The sequence below is a fragment of the Heterocephalus glaber genome, unplaced genomic scaffold (genome assembly GCF_053883595.1).
Source record: "Heterocephalus glaber isolate CG9 unplaced genomic scaffold, H.glaber_assembly_v1.0 deba00001164, whole genome shotgun sequence".
In the NCBI taxonomy this organism is placed as follows: Eukaryota; Metazoa; Chordata; class Mammalia; order Rodentia; family Bathyergidae; genus Heterocephalus; species Heterocephalus glaber.
The window spans coordinates 703,586-726,627 of record NW_028258205.1 but is presented as its reverse complement, the minus strand read 5'-3'; the positions used below and the strand labels follow the sequence as shown (position 1 = coordinate 726,627).

Here is a 23,042-nt window from a genome sequence, read left to right as displayed (position 1 = left end):
GCGTCATTCTCTGTGCATGGGGAAGATAGAAAGCTGTTGTGTCAAGAACATACTGTGAGCAGACAGACAAATCAGGAGGCTATGGCAGCAATAAAACATGAACTAATTGCTGTAGCAGGCTAAAAGAAAACAACTATTCAGCAACAAAGAATACGGTGACAAAGCCATTACCAAATGAGCCAGACTCATTTCTGCCTTTGTGCATCATTGTAAGCAAGATGTGTGTCTATTTGCAATACATTAGTAATGAGTTATATTATAAACACACACCCATATATATATATATATATATATATGTGTGTTTGTGATAATCACATTCATCTTGGGAAATTGCCATATGTATGTCTGCCTCGTGAGTACAAGTTTCTGAGTTCGAGCCCCAGTACCCCCCCAAAAATTGCCATATATGGCAATTTTTGGGGGGGTACTGGTATATATATGTCTCATCTTGATCATTTTTACTCCCCCTTTCCCCTCCCAGCCCTCCTCTCTCCTTCCTTTCTCATCTCCACAGAGTCTGCCTCCATGTGCCCTACCATCTCTCCTCCTTTATTTTGCTATTTAGTTATATTTTGTGTTTCTCATATTAGAGAGGCCATGCAATATTTAACCTTCTATGTCTGATTTATTTCACTTAGTATTATGGTGTCAAGCAGATGCAATGTTCTTTAGAATGCCTTTCTCTACCTCATTCCATTGATCTGTGAAGCTTCGTCTTAGGTAATCTTGGTCCTATAAGGCCTTCTCTGATGGCCATGTGCATGATAACTATTTCATCTTCTCTGCACCCACAGTACCTTCCTGAGAACTAGGTCAAGTGGTGTTGGGACTGCATGTATCCACACACACTATTCCTCCTTGGCAGTCAGCTTGTCTAAGTCTGAGTTACAGCCTGATGCACTATGAGTGCTAGGCATGTTTGCTAGATTCATGCCTGCACACAAGCTCTTTCCAGGGAGTGGGCCTAGGACAAAGTAGGTCTCAATGATTTTATTGAATAAAGTAATGAATGCATTTTAGCATCTGTGACTGAAAACAGATATGTATTCTCTTCATCTCTAGATATAGGAGGCTCTATGCATGTTGAGTCTTTAGGGTTAGTACCTCTTTTGTGTAGACACTCTTTATTCTGAATGGCAAGGCTTTCTGTCAGTTATCTGTTCAGCCTCTAGGGCTAGGGAAGAAAACTATTTTACAGAGATTAGAAAATGGACTATTTGGAAGAAAACTGTAGATGTTAGTCATTGGATATATGACAAAACTGAGATAAACAAACAAGCAGGAATGAGCCTGAAAATCCGACTCAGTTGCCTTCCATTCAGTCAGTCTCGAGGTGGCTAACTGGCCAGTATCTCTAATCTTGGCTCATTGCCTAAGTTGATGACTGTCAAATAAGTTCACAGATGGTCAGAGCAGCAGTAATAGATATTGTTTAAAGTAGGCTAACTAAAGCAAATCTGCTTAGGTGTCCATTAGCAAGAGCTCCAAGCTGGAAGGAAGCAACCGATTGTGTGGTCGTCAGCAAACACCCATCTTTTCTCTTTGTTCTTTCTTTTTTTTTTTAAGGGGGGTGAGTACTGGGGATCGAACTCAGGACCCTGCACTTGCGAGGCAGGCGGTGGTTCCACTGAGCCCATCTAAGCAACAAGAGGTTGGAACTAGATGACGAGTACCCTTGAAGTTTTAATGAATCCTTTGTCCCACATGTCTTGCACAAAAAGCTCAACTCTCAAGCCAGCCAGCCATCCTGCCAATCTGACCTTTATTTTTTAATGGAGAAGGGTGGGGGGCTTCGTGACTCAGAGAACCAGACACAAGAGAGGTGTAATTCACTGAGAAATCTGTTACTTCTTTTGTATACTGAAAGTGTCCATGAGGGTTTAATAAAGAAAAATGTGTGTTCCCTTTTGGTACTTATATTATTATTTCTAAGATACTGCCTCTTAGGAGTAAAGTCAAGGGGAGGGGAAATTACTTTATGTCTCCCCAGTGGTCCTTGGGAAGTGGAGGACGGGACCACAACAAATAAATTACAAAGGCAGGATGCAAAGGTAGTGATTTCTGATTAGGAGCAGAACTGATTTATAATAACTTTCCTATCTGCTTTTCCATCCACTTCCTGACCATCCCACCTAAGAGCAGAGCAGAACAGAAGCAGATGTTTGTGGGGGCAGGGGCTTCTCAAGTGAAATTATGGCTGTGTTCTTCCCATTGGTTCTTAGACATAGCCTGATGCTCTCTGACCTCCTTGTCATACTGTACTCTCTTCTTCCTTCCCTCTCTCCTTCCACCTTGCTATGACTTTTAAGACTCTGTCAAGCTTTTTCTGCAACAGAAAGAACGCTGATTGCACCCACAACTACCTTACACATGGGAAATTCTCACTTAAAGGGAAGCATAGGTAATTGAAGCATCTTTCACATGACTAAGATTCCCAAGGAGTCGAAGAGACATTTATCCTCAGATGAGCAGAAGACAGCTGACATGGAAAGAGCTCTGGATTTACACCCCAGTTCTGCAGGTTGTGCGACTCTGAGAAAATCACTTCAACTCTGAAAAACACTTCCACTTCTTGTCTCTGAAACAGGGATGATAATAATGGCTTCAATATGTTGCTCACAGGGTCACCATGGGGAGCAAATGGAACAAATAGCATCCTTAGCTCCAGGCACCCGGGGTCCCTGCATTACAAATGTTAGGGGCAGGCATGAATGGGACTGCAGAATATAACTCTGCTTTCGAAGTTGTAGCATGCTGTGCACATCTCAGGGGTTATTAGCAGTGATCACTGTAATGATTACAATTACACATTGAACCTCCTGTGCCTTCTTAGACACATAGATATCTGTAATTTGACAATAAATAAATATCCTCTGGTATCTCACTCTCATCAAGCAAAGGAGAAGCAATGTCAGGCAGCGATGGCCTGGGGATATCCTCTGGCCAGGGTCTTGCTACCTGGTCCTGTTATAGTGGCCCCGGGATTGAGGAGAGTGAGAAAGGGGGAGTCTGAACAGGGGATGCCTCACAGACCTTTCTTTATTCCCTGCACAGGACATTTCCCCAATGGGCTCCTTTGGTTTTTCCTAGAATTGAGACATATTGCCCTCGCTCTGATGTACTGATATTTTATTAAGCAGGAATTCTGGATCCTAAAAAGGAATGAGCAGAGGTGCTTGTCTAATTGAGAAAACTGTCGGGGGAATGAATGGCACTATAATTGATAACCAGCTTCTCAGCTTATTAGAACTTCAGTGAGATGGCAGGGACTGGGTTCAATGTGAGCCAGGAGGCATAAATGCCAGATAGAAATAGTCCTTGGAGCTGGGTTCTGAAGAACTCCATATTTTTGCTGTGCAGGTGTCATTTCTACATAAGAGGCTATTTTCTAAGCCAAGAAAAGCTGAGCTTCAAAAATTTGAAAGAACTCAGAGGGAAAACCCTGACATAGATTACTTACACAGGCTAGTGCAAAGGAATGAGTATGTGCCGATCACACTCCATCCATTGTGGAACCTGTATGTATTTTCTCTACATGTGTATAAGAGCATGAGCTTTCTGATGTCCTCTGATACATTTGCATTTTTTCTGAAATGGTTGGGGTGTGTGTGTGTGTTTTCCAAGAGCCATCACTTCTAACAAAGCGGTAGCAGTTTCTGTGAGCAGCAGAGTTATCTTTTGTGTCTGCCTGTTCATTGTCAGGGTAAAGATATTCTTTCGACACATCTTTCCTCTTCAGTGCAATCTTTAAATTGGTTAACTCGCATAATAGCCTGCTGAGAAGAATTATTTCAGATATAATTAAACTGTGGTCAGGAATGAATGCGTCAGGACCCAGGGCTTCCAGGCTTCTTGAAGAATAGCTAAGTAACGTTAGGCCAGATCAATTATATTTGTTTTTTTCTAAAGGTGGTAAGGTAGGATTCAGATGTTATCTAAAAATATGAACACTGAATGCGGCTTTGAGACACTATCTAGTTCATTTAATCTATCTTTTGAGTTCAGAAAGATGTGAATCTCAGTGAACGTAAACAACCAAACTTCCCTGTTGTTCTTAAGGGTGCTATTGAGTGGGAACTGAGCCTTATGTTTAATGACACTTATTTTAGTTTATTTCATTTCTGTTCTCTTTTCTTTTAGGTTAACAATTCATGCTGAGTGCCCCATGCATTTGGAAGATTTTCCCATGGATGTGCATGCTTGCCCACTGAAGTTTGGAAGCTGTATGTATTTCCTCAGTTTTATTTGCTTGATCTTCTACCTAAAGAAATTAATCTATCCTTTGTTGCTTCTTAGCAGTTTATGAAACTAAGGTCTTTACCTCTGGCTGGTATGGAAATGAGTAAAGAGAATGGGCTCAAGATGCACTAACTGACCAGGAGGAAGAGGTTTAGCCTTTAATTTTTTTCCTAAGCTTTTAACAGAGTTTTTTTTTTTAAAAAACAGAAAATCTTATTTCACCATTTCAGAATAATTTCTGTGTCATTAGATTAAAATATCAACATCTTTTTGCTGATTTTCCCAGAGGACAGAGAAGGCTAAAACTAATATACAGTACTGTAGCAGTTTCCAAAAGACAAGATCACTCAGAGACTGTATTTATATCAGGTTAAAATGTCTATTCCTCCTGTACCTTCAGATACTTCTGTCTCATTCACAACAGTAAATAGTACACAGGAAGCCACTGAAGATTTGTGCACTTTTTAGAATATTGCCTTTTCCAGTAGCTGCAAATTTTACAGAGAAGAGAGTAACTACACAGTCTGTTTTCCAATGAATTACAAAAGTCAAAATTGAATGAAATTTGAAAGCTTTTCTGAATCTAAGAATTCCAGAGTAAGTTGTGTAGGGAATCATCAGAGTAATATTCTGAGATATGTGTGGTCCTGCCTATGTTAGATTTACCTCTGCATTTTGAAATAGAGCATTTGAAAAACTTCAATTATTATATATGACATATTTTTCATTCACTCATTTGTCAAATATTTCAGGTTGTTTCCTGTGTGTCAGCCTCTATGCTAGGACTGGGAATGCACCCATAAATAAAACACAATCCCTTGGCCATGTGTTTTATTAAAGAGGAGAATGATAGTGAAAGATCAAGTAAATAATGAATAAAAAAGTGAAGTATGAAGTAGGTTGTAAAGTGAGACGAACTATGGGAAAACATAAAAGTACCATGGAATAAGGAGAATCAGTCATGCCTAGGTGGAGGATATTATTGTCATTGAAATTGAAATTAGACTGCGCAGGATTATCCTGTTTCATTAGAAAAAAAGGGCAGATGTGGGAGGTCAGGGAAAGGATGAATAATGAGTAGGAAAATACAGTTAGGTAGGAGGAATAAGTTCTACTGTTCTGTATCATGGTAGGGTGGTTATAGTTGACAAAATCTTCCTTTATATTTCAAAATAGTTAAAAGTTCCCCACATGGAGAAATTATAACTATTTGAAGGGATGGCTATGCTCATTATCACACTTATTCTGACTTGGTCATCACACATTGTGTATACGTATTGCAGTATCACACTGTCCTTGACAAATCTGTGCAATTATCATATATCAATTAAAATTTCAAAAAGTACCCAGCCATGGTGGCACACACCCAGAATCCCAGCACTCTGGGAGGCGGAGGAGGAGGATCAGAAATTCAAGCCCAGCCTGGGCAACTTACTGACTTAGGGAGACCTTGAATCAAAATTTAAATAGATGAAGGATGTAGCTCATTTCCAGAGGCCCTGAGTTTAGTCCTCAGTACTGAAAACAAAAGTTTTCAAAATGTGACAGGTAAAAAGAAACTTTTATAAAGTAAAGGAGTTAATGGTATGTATCTGTATCTTCATGACCTGCTAATAAGCCTATAAATTGGTACAGAGGTTATGAACTTGTTTGGTGGCATCTAATAGTGCTGCACATACACATGTCAGATAACTTTGCATCTCTAGTCCAAAATATATCTCCAAACATAAGCCAGTGTTTGTGTTCACCAAAAGGCATATAAATTATGTTTGTAGCAGAGCTAACTGCAATAGAGCTACACCGAAAACTACCCTAATGTCCATCAGAAAGGATTAAAAATCTGTGATGTGGGCACAAAATAAGCACCATAGAACTAAGACAATTATATAGCACCCAACAACAGAAATGAGGTCATAGATACAGTGCTGAGCAAAAAAGCCAGATGTGTACATATATATATATATATATATATATAGAGAGAGAGAGAGAGAGAGAGAGAGAGAGAGAGAGAGAGAGAGAGAGAGAATGTGACTCACTTTTTGTCATATATGAAAACAGGCAAAACATATTTGTGGTGTTAGAAGTCTTTAATAATTTATTTATCATAGCTATTGGCAATATTCCCAAATTCCTGATATACTGAACTACAGGATTCATAAGCAAAAAGCTAGAATTCCAGGGAATGTAAGGTAGCTTTCTTTTTATTAGTAGCGTGTATTTGTGATGTATAAATAATTACATTCATTTTGGGAAACTGGAATATATACATATTGTACCTTGGTCATTTTTACTCCCCTCTTCCTTCCCTCTTTCCCTTTCCCACATTTACTTCCCACATTTACAAAGTCTACCTTCCTGTTTCCTACCATCTCTCCTTTATTTTGTTCTTTAAATTATTTTCATTTTGGATTTCTAATATTAGAGAAACCACATAATATTTAACCTTCTGTATCTGATTAATTTCACTTAGCATTATAGTCTCAAGATGCATCCATTTTCCTACACATGACTGAAACGTACCCTTCTTTACGGAAAGTAGTCCTACGTTGTGTATATACACCACATTTCCTTATGCATTCATCTGTTGGTGGGCAATTAGACCACTTTCGTAATTTAGTTATTGTAGATCGTGCTATTATAAACATGGGTATGTCTGTACCATTCTAATATGATCTATTTAAAACTTTTGGGAAAATTCCCAGAAGAGGAATAGCTGGATCAAATGGAGCTTCTAGTTTAAGCTTTTTGAGGACTCTCCATCCTGATTTCCACAGTGGTTGTACTAGTTTGCATTCCCACCTACAATGTAGAAAGGGTCCTTTTTTCTAACCGCATTGCCAGCATTTATTCTTTTTTAAGTCCTTGATACAGCCATTCTTACTAGAGTAGGATAGAATTTCAGTATTGTTTAGATTTAACCTTTTATCTGAACATTTTTTCATGTATATATCGTCCATTTGTTCTTTGTTTTGAGAGAATCATTTTCTAGATATTAGTCTTCTGTCTGAGGAGAGGCTGACAAAACATTTTTTCCCTATTCTGTATTCTTCACTCTGTTGGTTGTTTCCCTTGCTGTACAGAAGCTTTGTAATTTGATATAATCCCATGTGTTGATTCCTGTTGTTATTTGTTGTGCAGTTTACATTCTGTTCAGAAAGTCCTACTTATGCCTATGTCTTCAATTTTTTTCCTATTTTATCTTCCAGCAGATTCCTGTTAAATCTTAATCATACCACACTTCCAAAATGTTTAATGGACTTTAGTCATTATTAACTCATTTAGAAGTATTTTTAGAAGACTAGCAGTCTATAGAGGATACTTAGACACTAGAAAATGTCAATAAATTTTATTGGATAACATTTGAATAATAATATTTGGAACTCCTAGCAAGTTAAATTTGATAGACTCACATGTTGGAATTACCATTTTAAGGATTTATTTTACTCCGCAAACCTGTTATTTCTCAGAATAACACTCTCAGGGTTTGCATGCAGTGTACTATATACACGTGTATATAGTGCATGTCTAATTATATACTGTACTATGTATATAGATATATTTATATCTAAGTTTGAAGAAAGATTTATCATTAGTGGCACATAGAGCCACCAGCACACTCTCATATTAAGCAAAATCAATCTGTCAAATTGTGCACTTAAATCCTATGTACTCTTACCCTGACAACTGCAAATTTCACAACTTTTAATCCAAGGTCTCAGTGTTTTCCACTTTTGTTTTGACTTGACACGAATAGATTCCTTCAAATTTATGCCTTTACATCTATTGGTAATTCTTGCATGCATTAAAAATTTTGTTAATTTCTAAACTTTCTTCCAGATTTGATATATAAAATATAGAAATTGTTCAGAAAATATAGAAAGTGTCCAGAAAGAGATGTGGACTGGATATCTAGTTTATAGATAGTACTTTAAAGCCATAAGTCTGGATAAGATCTCTATGAAATGACTATATTCAGAGAAGAGATCAGGAACTGTTTCATCAGTCATGATAACATAAAGACGCTAGAGAAAAGAGAACAATTCAATAAATCTGATGAATGGGACAGGTGAAATTAATGGTACATTAGCCCAGGTGCCAAATAAAATATGTCAAGAAGTAAGGGATTTAAATTTTTAAATGTGTATTTGGACAGTTAAAATTAACCTTAAAAATTCTTAGTGAGGAAGCAATTCTGGAATGATGGAGTAAGGACTTCTGAAAATCTACTTCCTTATAAAAGCAATGATATGATTTTTGAAAACTGTCAGAATGAACTTTGTCCAAACTCTGGAGGAAATCAGCCAAAGTCTCTGAAGGACATGAGGAGTGTCATTCAGCAAAAAGGACAAAGTCTCAGTAAGATCAGGGAGACTTATTCCCATCCTCTTCTTCCCTACTCTGTAGAACCTTTGACTATTTTGTAATTTTTAAAGAGCCAACCCACCAGGAAGGTGTGACAACTGGAAAGATACATACACTTAACCATGGGGACCCCAAACATGCAAAGTAAAAGTGATGACAATTCAACAACAATAACTGGAGATTTCAATGTTCCACTTTCCATAATGGACAGATTAACTATGTTGGAAGATCACTACAGAAATAGAGGACTTAAACAACACTATAACACAACTAGGCCCAAGAGACTTACAGAGCACTCCACTCCACAACATCAGAATGTACATTATTCTCAAGTCCACGTGGAACATTTTCTGTACTAGACCATGTGTTAGCTTCAACTGTCTTCTGACCTCTGAAACTTCACTACATTGCCTTAGTATTTGTTGAATGAATGACTGAATCAACTAATCAAGTAAATAATCAGTCTCTGACAATGTGAATTCAGAAACAGGGTTTCTTATTGGTGCTTCTGTGGATTGATTTCTCTTTTTTTTTTTTTTTTACTTCCAATTTTCCTGAGATCTGTCAGGTAGCAAAAGAAGGCATTTGGCAAAGCAATTAAAAGCAACATGAGTTTTTTGCTTTTTGGGTTTTTAAAAATTTTTAATTTTTAATTTATTTATCTATTTTTGAGACAAGGTCACTCTATGTAGTTCAGGCTGGCATTAAACTCACTGTGTAGCCCAGGCTGACCTTGAACTCACAGCAGTCCTTCTGCCTCAGCCTTCTGAGTGCTGGGATTACAGTTGTGCGCCACCACGCCCAGCCAACACAACATGCGTTAATCACTTGCCCATGGCTGGACACAATACCTGATACTTGCAATTTAAATAAGGAGAGTTTTATTTGGCTCACAGTTTGGGGGGAATTCAGTCTATGGCTGACTGGCTCCATGGCAGAAATGGCATTGTGGAGGGCTTGGCGGTAGAGGAAAAGCTGCTCACCCCAAGGCAGCCGGAAGCCGAAAAAGAAGGGAGAGCTGGGAGCAAGAATACACCCTTCTGGATTATGCTCCCAGTGACTGCCTCTGGCCAGCCAGCCTCCTCCTGCAGGCAAGTGAGCTATAGAACCCGAAAGGATCATGGCATACACTTGGGACATTTGGGAAATGTTTGGGCTATGTAAACCATAACACAGGGAGATGCTTGTGCCATCATAGACAGTGTAAAATATACCGAAGGAAGCATTCCGGCGTATGAGTTCTAATTATCTCATAGGTATTCTTTCGGAGCTGCTCCATCACCCCATACCCTACCCTGGCTCCTCGACAAAAATAGAATAATTAGAAGTGAAAAGAAGGAGGAAAGCCAAGGAGCTAAGGGAGCCCCAGGGCTGTGGAGGAAGGAGAGAAGAAAGAGAAGGTATAAAGCAAAAGAATGCTGCTCCCCAGAGGGTGCGTGAATTCCATCACTAGCCATGTACTTGGAAAAGGGAGAGTCTCGAAGCCATCTGGAACACTTAAAGTTCCTTCTTTTCATTTTTAACCATCATGAAAACTACCAGTTTTCATCTGTCCTAACCCTAAAATTTCCTCTGTTTCACCCAGTTCAATTCACTGCCTCCTACTAAAGTAGTAAACCCTACAAGCCACTCACACAGAGCACTACGGTGCTCTTGTAGATGCGGTCATGGTTTCAAGTGCACCCTGTCCTACTGGTCATTAATACTGCAGCAGAGGTGATCTTCCCCACGCGCGCTGCTTAGGCTCAAACTTACACTCTGTTCCACTCTATCTCCTCCAGCAGATTGCGCGCTCCCTGGTGAGGGGTGCGGTGCCTTCTTACCATTTGTTTGCCAGCACAGGTCAGGTTTTAAGGAGACATTCAATCAATATCTTGCGATTTGTTTCCTTTGCTTTATTTTATGGAGGTCAAGAGGGTGAATCCAGAGTCTTCAGCATGCTAAGCAAGTCCTCTCCCACGGAGCTACACCCAAGCCCTTAGTTTGCTTTTTAGCAGTTTACTTCTCTTTCTTACCTCTCTTCCTTCATTAGTTCTTACCTTCTCTGCTTCGATTTCCATATTATGGAGAGAATTTTTTTTCCACAAATCCCTCTGTTCCCATATATTATTTTGAAGGATATTAAAGGGTTTTTTTGGCATAAACCAACTTGCCATTCTAGGCCTAGTAAAGTTGTAAGGCACCGTCAGTTGCACAATGTATTGTCACATCTACATAGAATCTCCTAAGATTTTTAGGGCTAACATTTCAGTGATGTCTCTTCAGGGTACTCAGCTTACCTTCAGAAATCCTACAAGAAACTTTTGTTTTTTCCTAAGCAGTAAAGACAAATTCTTCCATCATTTACCCTTTACCTGAACAAACCTGTGCTAGTTTTTCCATTGTCAAAACTCTTGGGTAGATTCAATGAAACAGTGCATTGCCCTTTTTGTAGCAAAGGTGGTTTTCTGCTCAGGCATAAGGGGACCCCAGGTATATATATTAAATATATATATATATATATATATATATATATATATATATCGAAAGCACAGGGAGGAGGGGGAGACAAGTGTCTTGTGAAATCACATTTCACTGATGACATTGTGACATTCCTCACTTGCTAGTAACATAAAGTTTAGGTAGGGGCGTGAGACAATTCCTGAGAAGGGTTCTCTTTCTCCTTAGTGATAGTAGTTTAAAGAACTACAATTCCAGTTGGAAGTCCAAGATAAACTGTAGTCAGGGAGGGTGCTTTGTTTCCAAGAGTGAATCACCAGAGCTCGTAGCAATCTCGATACATACACTGTTAATCACTTCTTCAATTATCTGCCAAGATTTGATATTTTGGACATGTCACATAAGACTCCAGATTTGTTTATTATTTTCTGAAATCAGAATATCTGACAACACTAGTCTCAAGTTTTCCATGACCCTAGTTAGCTGAGGCTGATCACTGGCCGTCCCTTGTAGACTGGCATGCACTTGCTCATTCCTCATAAGCTCTGTCATTTACCTTTCTCCATGAGAAAAGAGCTCCAGTATCATTTGCTATTAATCAGTTCATCTGCACTCTTATTTTACTTATAATTAAAGGTTTCCAGCATGATTAAAAAGAACATTAAGTACTTCTTAGAGCTGTATCTATCATTTAAAAGAAAAACTAAAAGACTGAGATGGTTGTGTTTCATGACAGATGGGAATGTTTGTATTTCCTTATAGAGATGAAAAATATTTCAACATTTTTACTTTGCATACACAGTATGCTTTTCTTGAAAAACAAAACTTCAGATATCAAAAATATGCCACCATGACAGGAGCTATAACTGGTATACATTAGTCCCCGTTACCTGTGAGGAATATGTTCCAGGACTTCTGGGAGTTGTCTGAAACACTGTCTATACAGTGTTTCCTCCTGTGCAAATGCATCTGTGATAAGATTTAACTTATTAAGTAGGCACAATAACAAATTAATAATAAAAAATAATAAGACAGAACAATTCTTACAACATACTGTGTAAGAGTTATGTAAATATGATCTCTCACTCTGACTCTCTCTCTCAAAATCTCTTCTCATTCTCCACTCCCTCATCTTGTGATGGTGTGAACTGATGCTGTGCCTATATAGTGAAATGATGTAAAGTGAAAGATGTAGGCATCATGACATAGTGTTAGGAACTATATAGTGGTTATTTGAACATAAGCAGTGCAATATCACAACAGTTCATCTGACAGCTGATATGGCCACTAAGTGACTAATGTGCGAGTAGTGTATGCAGCATGGATCCACTGGACAAAGAGATGATTACCGTCCCATGCAGGAAGGGTAAGTGTACCATGATTTGCCATTATGTTACTCAGAATGGCATGCAGTTTGATACTTATAAATTGCTTTTCTCTGGAACTTGCCATCAATATTTTGGGACCATACGGAGCACACATAACTGAAATCTTAGAAAACAAAAGCACAGATAAGAGGCCACTACTGCATAGACAAAACATACAATTAGAATCTTAAAGAAAACAGACTGAAAGTTCAGTGAGTTTTGTTTCTGAATGCATACATTAAGTGTTGCTGGTGGAAAATGCAATATACCTTTAGTAATATACTTTCCCAAGTATCAAGATATTTTATAGAGTACAATTTATAAATTATCTATCAATCGCAGCATAAAGGATATGTCAAAGAAGTATTGGTGTGTTGAAGACATGATTGAGACCATATATAGGGCAAGTTGTGTGGAAAAGTTTATTTTTGTGAAATTTCCTTTTGCAGCTTCTAAGAACACAGAATAAACAGTATAGGGTTATACTTTTCTTTCATGATGTTAAGGAGAATTTTGATATGAATGAAGCACTTGGAAGGGGGACATGTTGCCCATTATATGCAAATGAGGAATTGGCTTTCGTAGCTGTATTGAAAAAAAGTCCTGAAGAGTATAATGTAACCATATCATGATTAGTATTCTAGTAAGCATTGATGTTAAATTTATGAGATATATATCTAACGTCAGATTTAGTATAAAATGTATACCCAGCATTACAGAATTTTGCAGGGACCAATATTTCACATTAATTCATTGGCAGATTCACCAGAAATTATTTGCTTTGGGCAAAATGTTTAAATAGAGCACACTGTGAACATACCAGTTGTGACCATGAGCTGGAGACACTCCTTACTGACTTGAACAACAAACAGCTCAAAACTTTGAGGAAAGGAATGAACAGTATGGTGATTCGCTTCCCCTGATAACCTCAGATGCACATGTTAGGGCAAATTACTCACCCCAAATATGAAGCCCACTGTGAAAATATCAATTGTGACTAAAAAGAAATAAACTTATTCCTCTAAGAAACCAACTAAAACTAAATGACTCCAACTCCTTTCCCCAGCATTTCTCTTTACCTATGCTCCTTTTAATCTGTACAACATTCTGAACTTGATATTGGATTCCAAATATAGGATTTAAGGTTAACACCCTGGTGCAAAAGAAAATTGTCAGGTTTGCAATTCTGGTTTGCACTTCAAGAGTGGTAATAAATAAGTTGTGAAAGAAAATTGTGATCATTAATTATTGCTATTGTTAAATTGGATTTTTCATTCTTTTAAATATCACTAGTCTGCATTTTTGACTTTATTTCATATGATCACCCTGTAATTAATTATAGAAAATTTTATTACTTTTCTGGCAGTTTACTTTCATTGCAGCTAGCCTGACTCACTCACTTAAGGTAGTGTCTGGCCCCTGTAGGCATTTGAGCTTGTGCTATCTTCAGGAGGTAACATTTTAGTCCTTCCTCCCCTACCCTACTGTTGAGCCTTTAGGAGAAGGAAAGATTATTGACAGTGAGTCCCTGGAGGAAGAAACTACTCTGGGTTAATTTCTATGTGTGTGATATATCAAATAGGAGTGATTAAATGAGTGTTTGTTAGATGGGTGGATGGATTTCAATTAAATAGGAGACATACCCGAACTTTTTGGGGAAATAAGTTGTATTTAAATCTCTTGTGAGTTGAGTATTGTGGACCATCATTTTCCTTTCCCTTCAACTTCTCCTTCCTGACCTTTCTCTGTCTTAGATGCCTACACAACAGCTGAAGTGGTTTATTCTTGGACTCTTGGGAAGAACAGATCTGTGGAAGTGGCACAAGATGGCTCTCGCCTGAATCAGTATGACCTGTTGGGCCATGTTGTTGGGACAGAGATAATACGGTCTAGTACAGGTATTTACTTATTTTATTCAAAAAATGTTTGCATAAACTGTACCACATGCCAGTAACTGTTCTAAGTGCTCATTATGTATTTAATTTTAAAAACAGTGTTGTGCTAGAGGTACTGCTCAAATGAGGAAAGAGGGACACATAGATGTTCAATGATTTTCCCCATGTCACAGTTATGTAATGACAGAGCCCAAATCGGAACACAAGCAGATTGGCTCTTAAGTCCCCTTTAAGCACAATGCCTGCTGCCTCTTGGGGAATCGGGCAGAAGGTCGAAGTAGTTATGATAGAAGAGAAAACAGGGAGGATGTGGTCATGGGAGAGGAATGTTTTGATCCTAAATATTTCATTAAGGCATTTGCTTAACTCAACCAAAGCTGAGGTAGCAAGTTAATAATCCCATTTGAGGTCAGGCACACAGCTGGGGAGTAGCCATGGAGTTATTTTCTCAAATGGATCACCTACTTCAGAAAAAAAAATATTATTTGATAAAATCTGCCAGGTCTTCCCAATAGATACAAACAAATGGAACTAGATACTCCTTCTGTAGCCTTAAGTTTTGTCCAATTGCAAACTGACCAGTTCTAGGAGCTGAAGAAAGGTGGTACCCTGAAAACCTAACTAAGTTTAGAGTATTTGGCAGAATAGAATGTATTCGGAGGCACATACATTACATAATAGTTTTACTGTGTGAGGGTGGGTGCTTTCAATATTATTTTCCAAGCAACACTTGTCTCTGAGAATTCACCATTATATATGAAGTAGGGTACTCATATCCTTTTGTTTCATTATCTGGACATATCCCATTATCTCAAGATGTCACAGAATGTCATCTTGTCTGCCCCATGTTCTGTCTGCACCTTAGGACCACAGCTGGGTACCTAAAAAGGGCAACATTTAAAGTGGCTTTGAAGGATAAAAAAGATTTAGAAATCCTCATCCCTTCTCTGTACTACCCATCTAAAATCAACTTCGAAGATCAATCACTGGCCCATTTTCCTTTGTTAAACCACTGTCCCATCTTAATCAAATGGGCAATGCACATTCATGACAGGAAAATTAAGAATATGTGGATGAATTAACATTGAAATTAAAATACAGTCAACTTTCTGCATCTAACTAAGTGCATATTAAAATACGTTCTTAAAAAATGCATCTGCACTAAACATGTACAGGCTTTTTTTCTTGTCATTATTTCCTAAATGATATGCTATAAAATTATTTATATAACATTTACATTGTATCAGGTATTAGAAGCAATCTGGAGATGATTTAAAGTATAGGAGAAGATATCCATAGGTTGTATGCAAATATCATGCAATGGCATACAAGGGACTTGACCACTGGTGGATTTGCTGCCCACAGGGTTGCTGAGACCAAGCCTTCAGGGATACAGAAGGACAACTGTACTCTCTAATTCCATTTTCTATCAAAATCTTCCAGGAAGATGTTGGCAGATTAACTGATTACTGAATGTTTTGGTTTCTAAGAATATTCTTTCAATTTTTATGTAAATGTTTTATATAAATGGAGCTATATCACCAATACTATTTTATACACTACTTTTATTTGATTTTATATTAAAACACATTTTCATGTCACTAGATTACAGTATCCAAATAATAGGAACACAAAATTTAGTAACAATGTGTTAGCAATCAGAACAAACACACATTCATTTATACCTAGTTTGGCTACTTTAAATTAAAAAAATAAATGTCTTCCTCCAAGCTCTGAAAATTCTTGACAATGATATGTGTGTTGTTGTCAGTGGGAAGTGTAGCATTTCACTGTGAAATTCAGCAAAGCATCATCTTCATTTTAATGGTCTCATGTATATGAATCATAAGCTATTTAGGCAATTATGTACTCCTATGTTTTGTTTAATGCTATCCACAAAACTGCGAAGACCCTCCTTACTCATACAGCATTTTGCTCCAGTGCAATTATCTGTGTAGTATGCAGAGAGAATATTGAGATTGCTATTTCAGACAGTAGACATATTTTTGAAATTTTAATACATATTGACAAGCTGCTCTTCTGAAAGGCTAAAGAATTCATCCTCCCATTATCAGACCATGAGCACGCCAGTTTCCCCTGACCCTGGGCAACATGAGTATTACGGAATGAATTATGTCCCCCTAAAAGCCATGTTGGATTTCTGACCCCAATACCTCAGAATGCAATCTTATTTGGAAATAGTGTCATGGTAAATATAATTAGTTAAGATGGGGTCATACTGTAATAAGGTGGCCCCTAATCAAATATGGCTATTGTCTTATGAAAAAGGAAAAATTGGAAGCACGTGTGTGTGTGCGCGCACAAGCACGCGTGCGCACACACACACACACTCCCCTGCTGCTACCTCAATTTCAGGCTTCTAGCCTCCAGAGTTGGCAGGTAATAAGTTGGGTTTGTTTTAATCCATCCAGTTTGTGGTACTTTGTTCTGGAAGCCTTAGCAGACAAATGCAACAGGATACTCTTTTTCATTTTCTTGAGGATGAGCATAGGCATGGAATTAATAATGATGAACTTTGAGGTACGTAATACATAAAAAGTCCTGCCCTGCCGACATGTAGTAACTCATTTAAAACTTTAACAACACACTCTTTGGTGGTTAGTAGTATTATCTTAGCTTTACATATGAGGAAATCATGGCTCAGGCACATTAAATGATTCAACCCCATGGGTTTTAATTCTGGTGGTTCCCTCCATAATTATAATGAGCTTATGCTGTTAGTTCTTAATTTTTCACCTTTAGACATTAAACATAGACTCTCTACTCTGATGTATATAAGTGTGTAGCTCACTTCACTTATGTCCTACTTTCCCTCTCTTCCAGATTCATTCTAAATGGTGATAGCTGGTTATAATAGTTATCTATATTTCCTATTCTATCAACCCTTCCATCCTCATCTCTTCCTTGCTTGCTATAGCTACCAGCTAAAATTTTTCTTTCCACTGTCAAAACAGATTAAAATGCACATTTGGTTTTTGAAGTAGACAGAATAATAACCCTCCAAAGAGACCCGTATTCTAGCCCCAGAATTGGTAAACATGTTAGATTCCATGGCAAAGGGGGTTAAGGTTACGAATGGAGTTAGAATCCCTTGCCTGCTGATTTCAGAACAAAGAGATTACTCTGGATTGTACAGATAACCCTCACATAGTCTCAGAGTCTTTGTAAAGGAGAAGCAGAAGACCAGAGCTGGAAAGCAAATGGTTAGAAGATGCTGAGCTGCTGGCTTCAAAGATGAAAAATGGGGCCACAAGCCCCCCAAAGAGGTAGCCTCTTCCCTAGAACTACCCGAAAAGAATGCAGCTCTACCAACAAAGAATACATACATGTATCAAACAACATGTTTTCCCATTAATATGTAAAGTCTTCATGTTTATGTACCATTCATTTTTAATTAAAAAACCTTGATTTTAACACTTCAGTCCCATTTTAGAATTCTGGCCTCCACAAGTCTAAAACAAATTTGAGTATCAATAGAAAATGAATACAGTTCTATACCTATAACTAAACCTTCAATATTTTCTCTATCACTTGATTTTAAAAGTTGACAACCATCGAAGAGTATTTCTATTAGTATGATGTGTAAATACTGCCCTTTTGGGGGACTACATTTCTACCCTAAGGGCTAATCACCTGCTGAAATTGTCCTAGTTCTATACAGAAGGATTTTCCAGTGTCTTGAAGTGAGCACTGGGCCAGCTTTCTTTTGCCCGGGAGAGTAACATGTTCTTGCAGTTCTCTGTCCGAGGAGGTAGTAACTACTCTATGTACAGACTGTCAGCTAACCTCCCGTTTTCCTGCCTCTGCTCTTCAGACCTACAACTTCTGTAGTCCTTGCAGCCTACAGATGCGGGTGCTCTTTGGGTCCTGCCAGCAGGGCCTCCTGGGGCAGCAGGCCCCCACCTGCTTCCCCTGCTGGCTTCCCCCAGGGGCACCGTCTGCATCCCACAGCTGCATGGCCCCTCCCTTGCTGGTGACCTCCTGTTGTTTTTCTCCTTCTGACATTTTACCTATATTTTTTAGTACCTTGTTGCTTCCATTTTTACAAATGTACATTGTAAATATATTTGGAATTTGTTTTGATTTACATGATGAGGTGAGGTGTCCTAATGTACCAATATTCACTAATGAAGTCTTTCCCCATTGATTTAAGAGGCTACTTATCATGTACTAAATCCCCCCGCATACAAAAAGGTAGGTTCATATCTAGATATATTATTTTCTTTCTTTTTTTTCTTTTTGGTACCAGGGATCAAACTTGGGTCCTTGCGCTTGCGCAGCAGGCGGTGAAACCACTGAGCTAAATTCCCAGCCCTTTCTTTCTTTCTTTCTTTCTTTCTTTCTTTCTTTCTTTCTTTCTTTCTTTCTTTCTTTCTTTCCTCCCCTCCCCCTTCTCTCTCTCTCTCTCTCTTTCTTTCTTTCTGTGCTGGGCATCAAACCCAGAGTCTTTTGTTCACGGAAGGCAATTGCTCTGTCACTGAGCTACATCCTCAGTCCACATTTATAATTGTCTTTCATGTTCTCTCTTCTGTATTTGTATCACATTATTTTAATTAATGTAGATAAATGTTTTCAAACCAGTTTTGAAACTAGTATATATAATATATATAAAATATATATATTAGACATCGTATATCCCACCTCATGTGTCAAAAATCTATGATATTATAGGGAGAGATTGTGACCCATACTTACCTGGAGGAAGCAGAAATGAAATGGCTGGTTTGAAGACAGATGTGGATAGGAGACCTTGCTGCATGCTCTTTTCTACCTTTTGATTTAGGAACTATGCCAATATTATTGTCTTGCACATATGCATATTGTTTTCATTATGACTATAAAGTACGAGCATTCCCTTCTGAAGCCTGAAAATGTTTCTTCATATACAGTCCAGAATATGAATGGGAAGCTGGGTGTGGCAGGGCTGGCTTTCTCTCCAAATGCTATCAGTTCTCAGCATGAAGCAGCTCCAAGCATAGAGCTCCTGCACTCTGCTCCAGACTCAAATATATGTTAAATAAATGAATGAAAGTCTTCAAAATTCACGGCTGGTTCTTGAAACCATTCCTGATTTTCAGCACAGATTCCGTTTTCCTTTATTTGACAAAGTATTGCATTAATTTCTAGGAGGATAGTTCAGGATGCACATTCTTATTTATCCATCATTCCCAGAAATTTGTTCACTTGTTAGCGTAACAGTTTTATTATTATTGTAATTGTGTATATAATCTCTAGATGTGTAGCACAGGTAAGAAAGACAAAACAGAAACCAGAAGGGTGGTAGAGAGAGATCAGAGAGGTGGAAATTAAAAAATACAGAAGGCAAGGTATAGAGGAAGGAACACAGAGAGAGAGAGAGATGGAAAAATACAAACACAGGTTTAACAAAATATATTCACTTACTTTGTATAACGAGTTAATTTGCCAAGCTATTTTAAGACTCCTCTTATGTGTTTCACCACCTTAGAAATTAGCTAAATTGAGAATGTTTTCCATTGTAACCTCAAATATTTCACACTGAACCCAGATGGAGCTTAACAGGCTGGAGCTCGAGTACAAAGGCAGGAGGAAAAATCCCAAACCACTTCAGGGGTCATGCTTCATAACAAGAAACACAGAGCCAGGCCACCAGAGAGCAAGGAGGGAGGGGAGATTGCAATCCGCCTTAGGAAAATACACCGTTCTGTGAAGCATCCAGTTGCTCGTGTTGGCAGAGATGAAATTTAGAGAGATATGAAATATCTGAGTTGTTTTTTTTAAAAGAACCTATTCAGTCGATTGATACAATGAAGTAATTTGCTAGGCTTTCTGAATGTCCAATTATAATTTTTCACCATAGAAACTATCCAGACCACGAATGCCTGTGAATATGCAAAAGTGGCTTTTCACTGTCCTTTTGACTATTTCCCCTTGGACACGGACAGTCTCCAATAAAAGGGCAAGAACAGGGGAAAGCTCTTCAATCAGGTGAAAGGCTTTAGTTTTCAATATGGAGAATTTTCTTTGCCTCTTTGAAACAGAGACAGCAAGGCTGAGAGGGAAGGAAAGAAAGAGTGAAGACAAATATATTCAGTTAGTCAAAACAAATGGTTAATTTGATAAGCATTTGAAAAGTATGTATGCTTTGCCTTTAGATCCACAGAATGTAACTGCTTTACGAATAAGATTTTTTATATTTTATATATTACATGTTTCATATATTTAGTCAAAGGTAAGATTAATAAAAGGGGTTCAGGATTATGAGACTAAGATGGGGAAGAAATTGCCAAAGCTAATGAAAGTCCAACATTCAGGAAAAATAATTCCTCAATTCTTTTGGAGTGGCGGGAGAGAGAAGGAAGGAAAAGGAGAGAAAAGGGTAAATATGGATAAGAACGAGAGACACAGAGAGAGACTGAAAGAAAAGCAGGAAGAAAAGAGAAACCACAAAGTTATATTGAGGAACACATTCCACATTTTTATACGAGATCCTTTGCTAAATGACAGATTAGCCTATGTGTATTTCTCATGACCACGTAAACACGATGTGAACATGCACAGACTATGGATTATATACTAAGCCTTGACTGGCCAGATGGTGCTTTTTAGGCTTAAGTACAAGGGAGTGGGCGGGGTAAGAGTGGGAAATTGCCTCATTCGGGAATCCTGCCAAAAGCAAACGTGGGTGGAGGGAAGAGAGGTGAAAAAGAAGATTTGATAAGTATTCCAGCAGTTGGATAACATGAGTCTTTGGAGACTATTTGGGGGAATTTGGCTTTTAGTCTCCAACAAACGATAACGCATTGGAGCGTCTTGAACATAAGGGACAGGATCTGAATTAGGTTTCATTGGATCATTTAGGCTGCTGGGCTAAGAATGCACTGAAGAGGTGCAAGGGCAGGGATAAGGCAAGTAGGCAGAAAGCTGTGGCCAGGTTCTAGGGAGAGGGAGAGGTGATGGTGGCTCAGACCAGGGGGATTGATGTGCAGCTGGCCAGAAGTGGTCAAAATTATGGATATATTTTCAAAAAAAAGGAGCAGGAAGAGTTTGCTGATGGATTTTGTGTGTGTGTGTGTGTGTGTGTGTGTGTGTCTGTGTGTGTGCACGTGCATGCCAGTGAGAGAGACAGACAGACAGACAGACAGAGAAGGAATAATGATGTTAAAGAAGTTGAAGATTTTGATTTTGGCCTAAGCACTTGAGAGCTACCATTTTTTGAGACAGGACAGTCTATTGGCAGAACCAGCTTGGAAGAGGATAGGGGATGGGGAGAGTAAAAGCCAAGATTTGGACATGTTACAGCAAGATGCCTATTAGATCCCACAACAGTGATGTCCAGCAGGTGGTCAAATGTATGTATGTATGTATGTGTTTGTATGTGTGTGTGTGCACATGCGCGTGTGTGTAGGGGACTCCAAGGCTCCTTTAGCTAGGCTTCACACACTGGGAAGCTTAACCAACAGAAATTCATGGTCTAGGAGCTCTGGAGGCTCGAAGTTCAGAAGTCAAGGTATTGGCAGGGTTATATCTTTCTGGAGCCTCCAAGGGGGAGTCTACCCCCGCCTCTTCCTAGACACTGCTGAGGGCTGACACAATGTAGTGCTCCTTGGCTTGTGGACCCACCACCTCAGCCTCTGCTGCTGCTATTCATGGTGTTTGGCCTCTGGGTCTTCTCCTTGTGAGAATGTCAGTCATATTGAACGAAGGGCCACTTCACTCTAGATGGACTCATGTTACGTATAGTGGTACCTTGGTTCACAAACTTGATTCTTTCCACGATTCTGGGGAAAATGGCCATGGATACGTTTGTCACCCAATGCAGAGTTGACCAATGGAAGCACAATTTTGCTGAATGCTTCTGTTTGTGAACTGAATTGTTTGCAAACAGAAGCATCCCTGAACTGAGGTATTATTGTAATTATATCTACAATAATCCTCTTTTCAAATAAGATCACATTCTGTAGTACTGTAGGCTAAGAATTTACCATATCTTTCTTTTTTTTTTTTTGGTTCTGGCAATTGAACTCAGGTCCCTCGGGTCCTTGCACTTGCACAGCAGGTGGTGAAACCACTGAGCTAAATCCCCAGCCCCAGAATTTACCATGTCTTCCTAAACACAATTCAACCTGAAACAAGTAGGAAGTCCAGGCAGAAGATACATCCAGGAATCATCATAGTTCAATATGTTAAAGACACAGGTTGGAGATAAAATTCAAGGGAGTAAGTAAGACAGAAAGGGAAGTATAAGCCTTGGGTCTGGATGTCATTCAACATTTAGAAATTAAAAGGAACCAGCCAAGGTGACGGGAGGAATGGTCAGTGAAATGGAATGGAGACAAGAAGAGAATTGGTTTCTAGAAGTTTCTGTGAAGAGAGTGACTCTAGGAGAATGGAAAATTCAACTCTGCAAAATACTGCTGACAAATCTAGAAAACTGAGAATTGACTTTTGGATTTAAGAGTGTCGATTAGTACATAACTTGACAGGGCTGCTGTTGTTTGGCACCCATTAAAACTCAGTAAGTAGTTACTCTTATTTGGGAGGTGAGGTAATGTGGGTTGGCCCACATTCTGCTATGGGAACATTTTGTTTTAACCAAATAACTACATTAGCACAGCAGAGCATAGTGGGTAAAATGTATATACGGGGAGTTGATCTATCTGAGCGTGAATTTGGGCTCCACTACTTACTAGCTGGGTAACCTTCTGCAAGTTGCTCAATCTCTCCTTACCTCAGTTTC

At 38.6% G+C, this 23,042-nt stretch overlaps 1 protein-coding gene across 2 annotated transcripts in view; it reads left to right on the top strand.

Moving 5' to 3' along the window:
- Gabra3 (gamma-aminobutyric acid type A receptor subunit alpha3) overlaps positions 1-23,042 on the top strand; it is a 228,011-nt gene that overhangs the window by 179,227 nt on the left and 25,742 nt on the right. For both annotated transcript variants that reach the window (XM_004871055.3, XM_013067906.3), the window contains exons 6-7: positions 4,141-4,223; positions 14,162-14,305. In XM_004871055.3, coding sequence (XP_004871112.1) covers positions 4,141-4,223; positions 14,162-14,305 — 227 coding nt within the window. The remainder of the gene's footprint in view (positions 1-4,140; positions 4,224-14,161; positions 14,306-23,042) is intronic.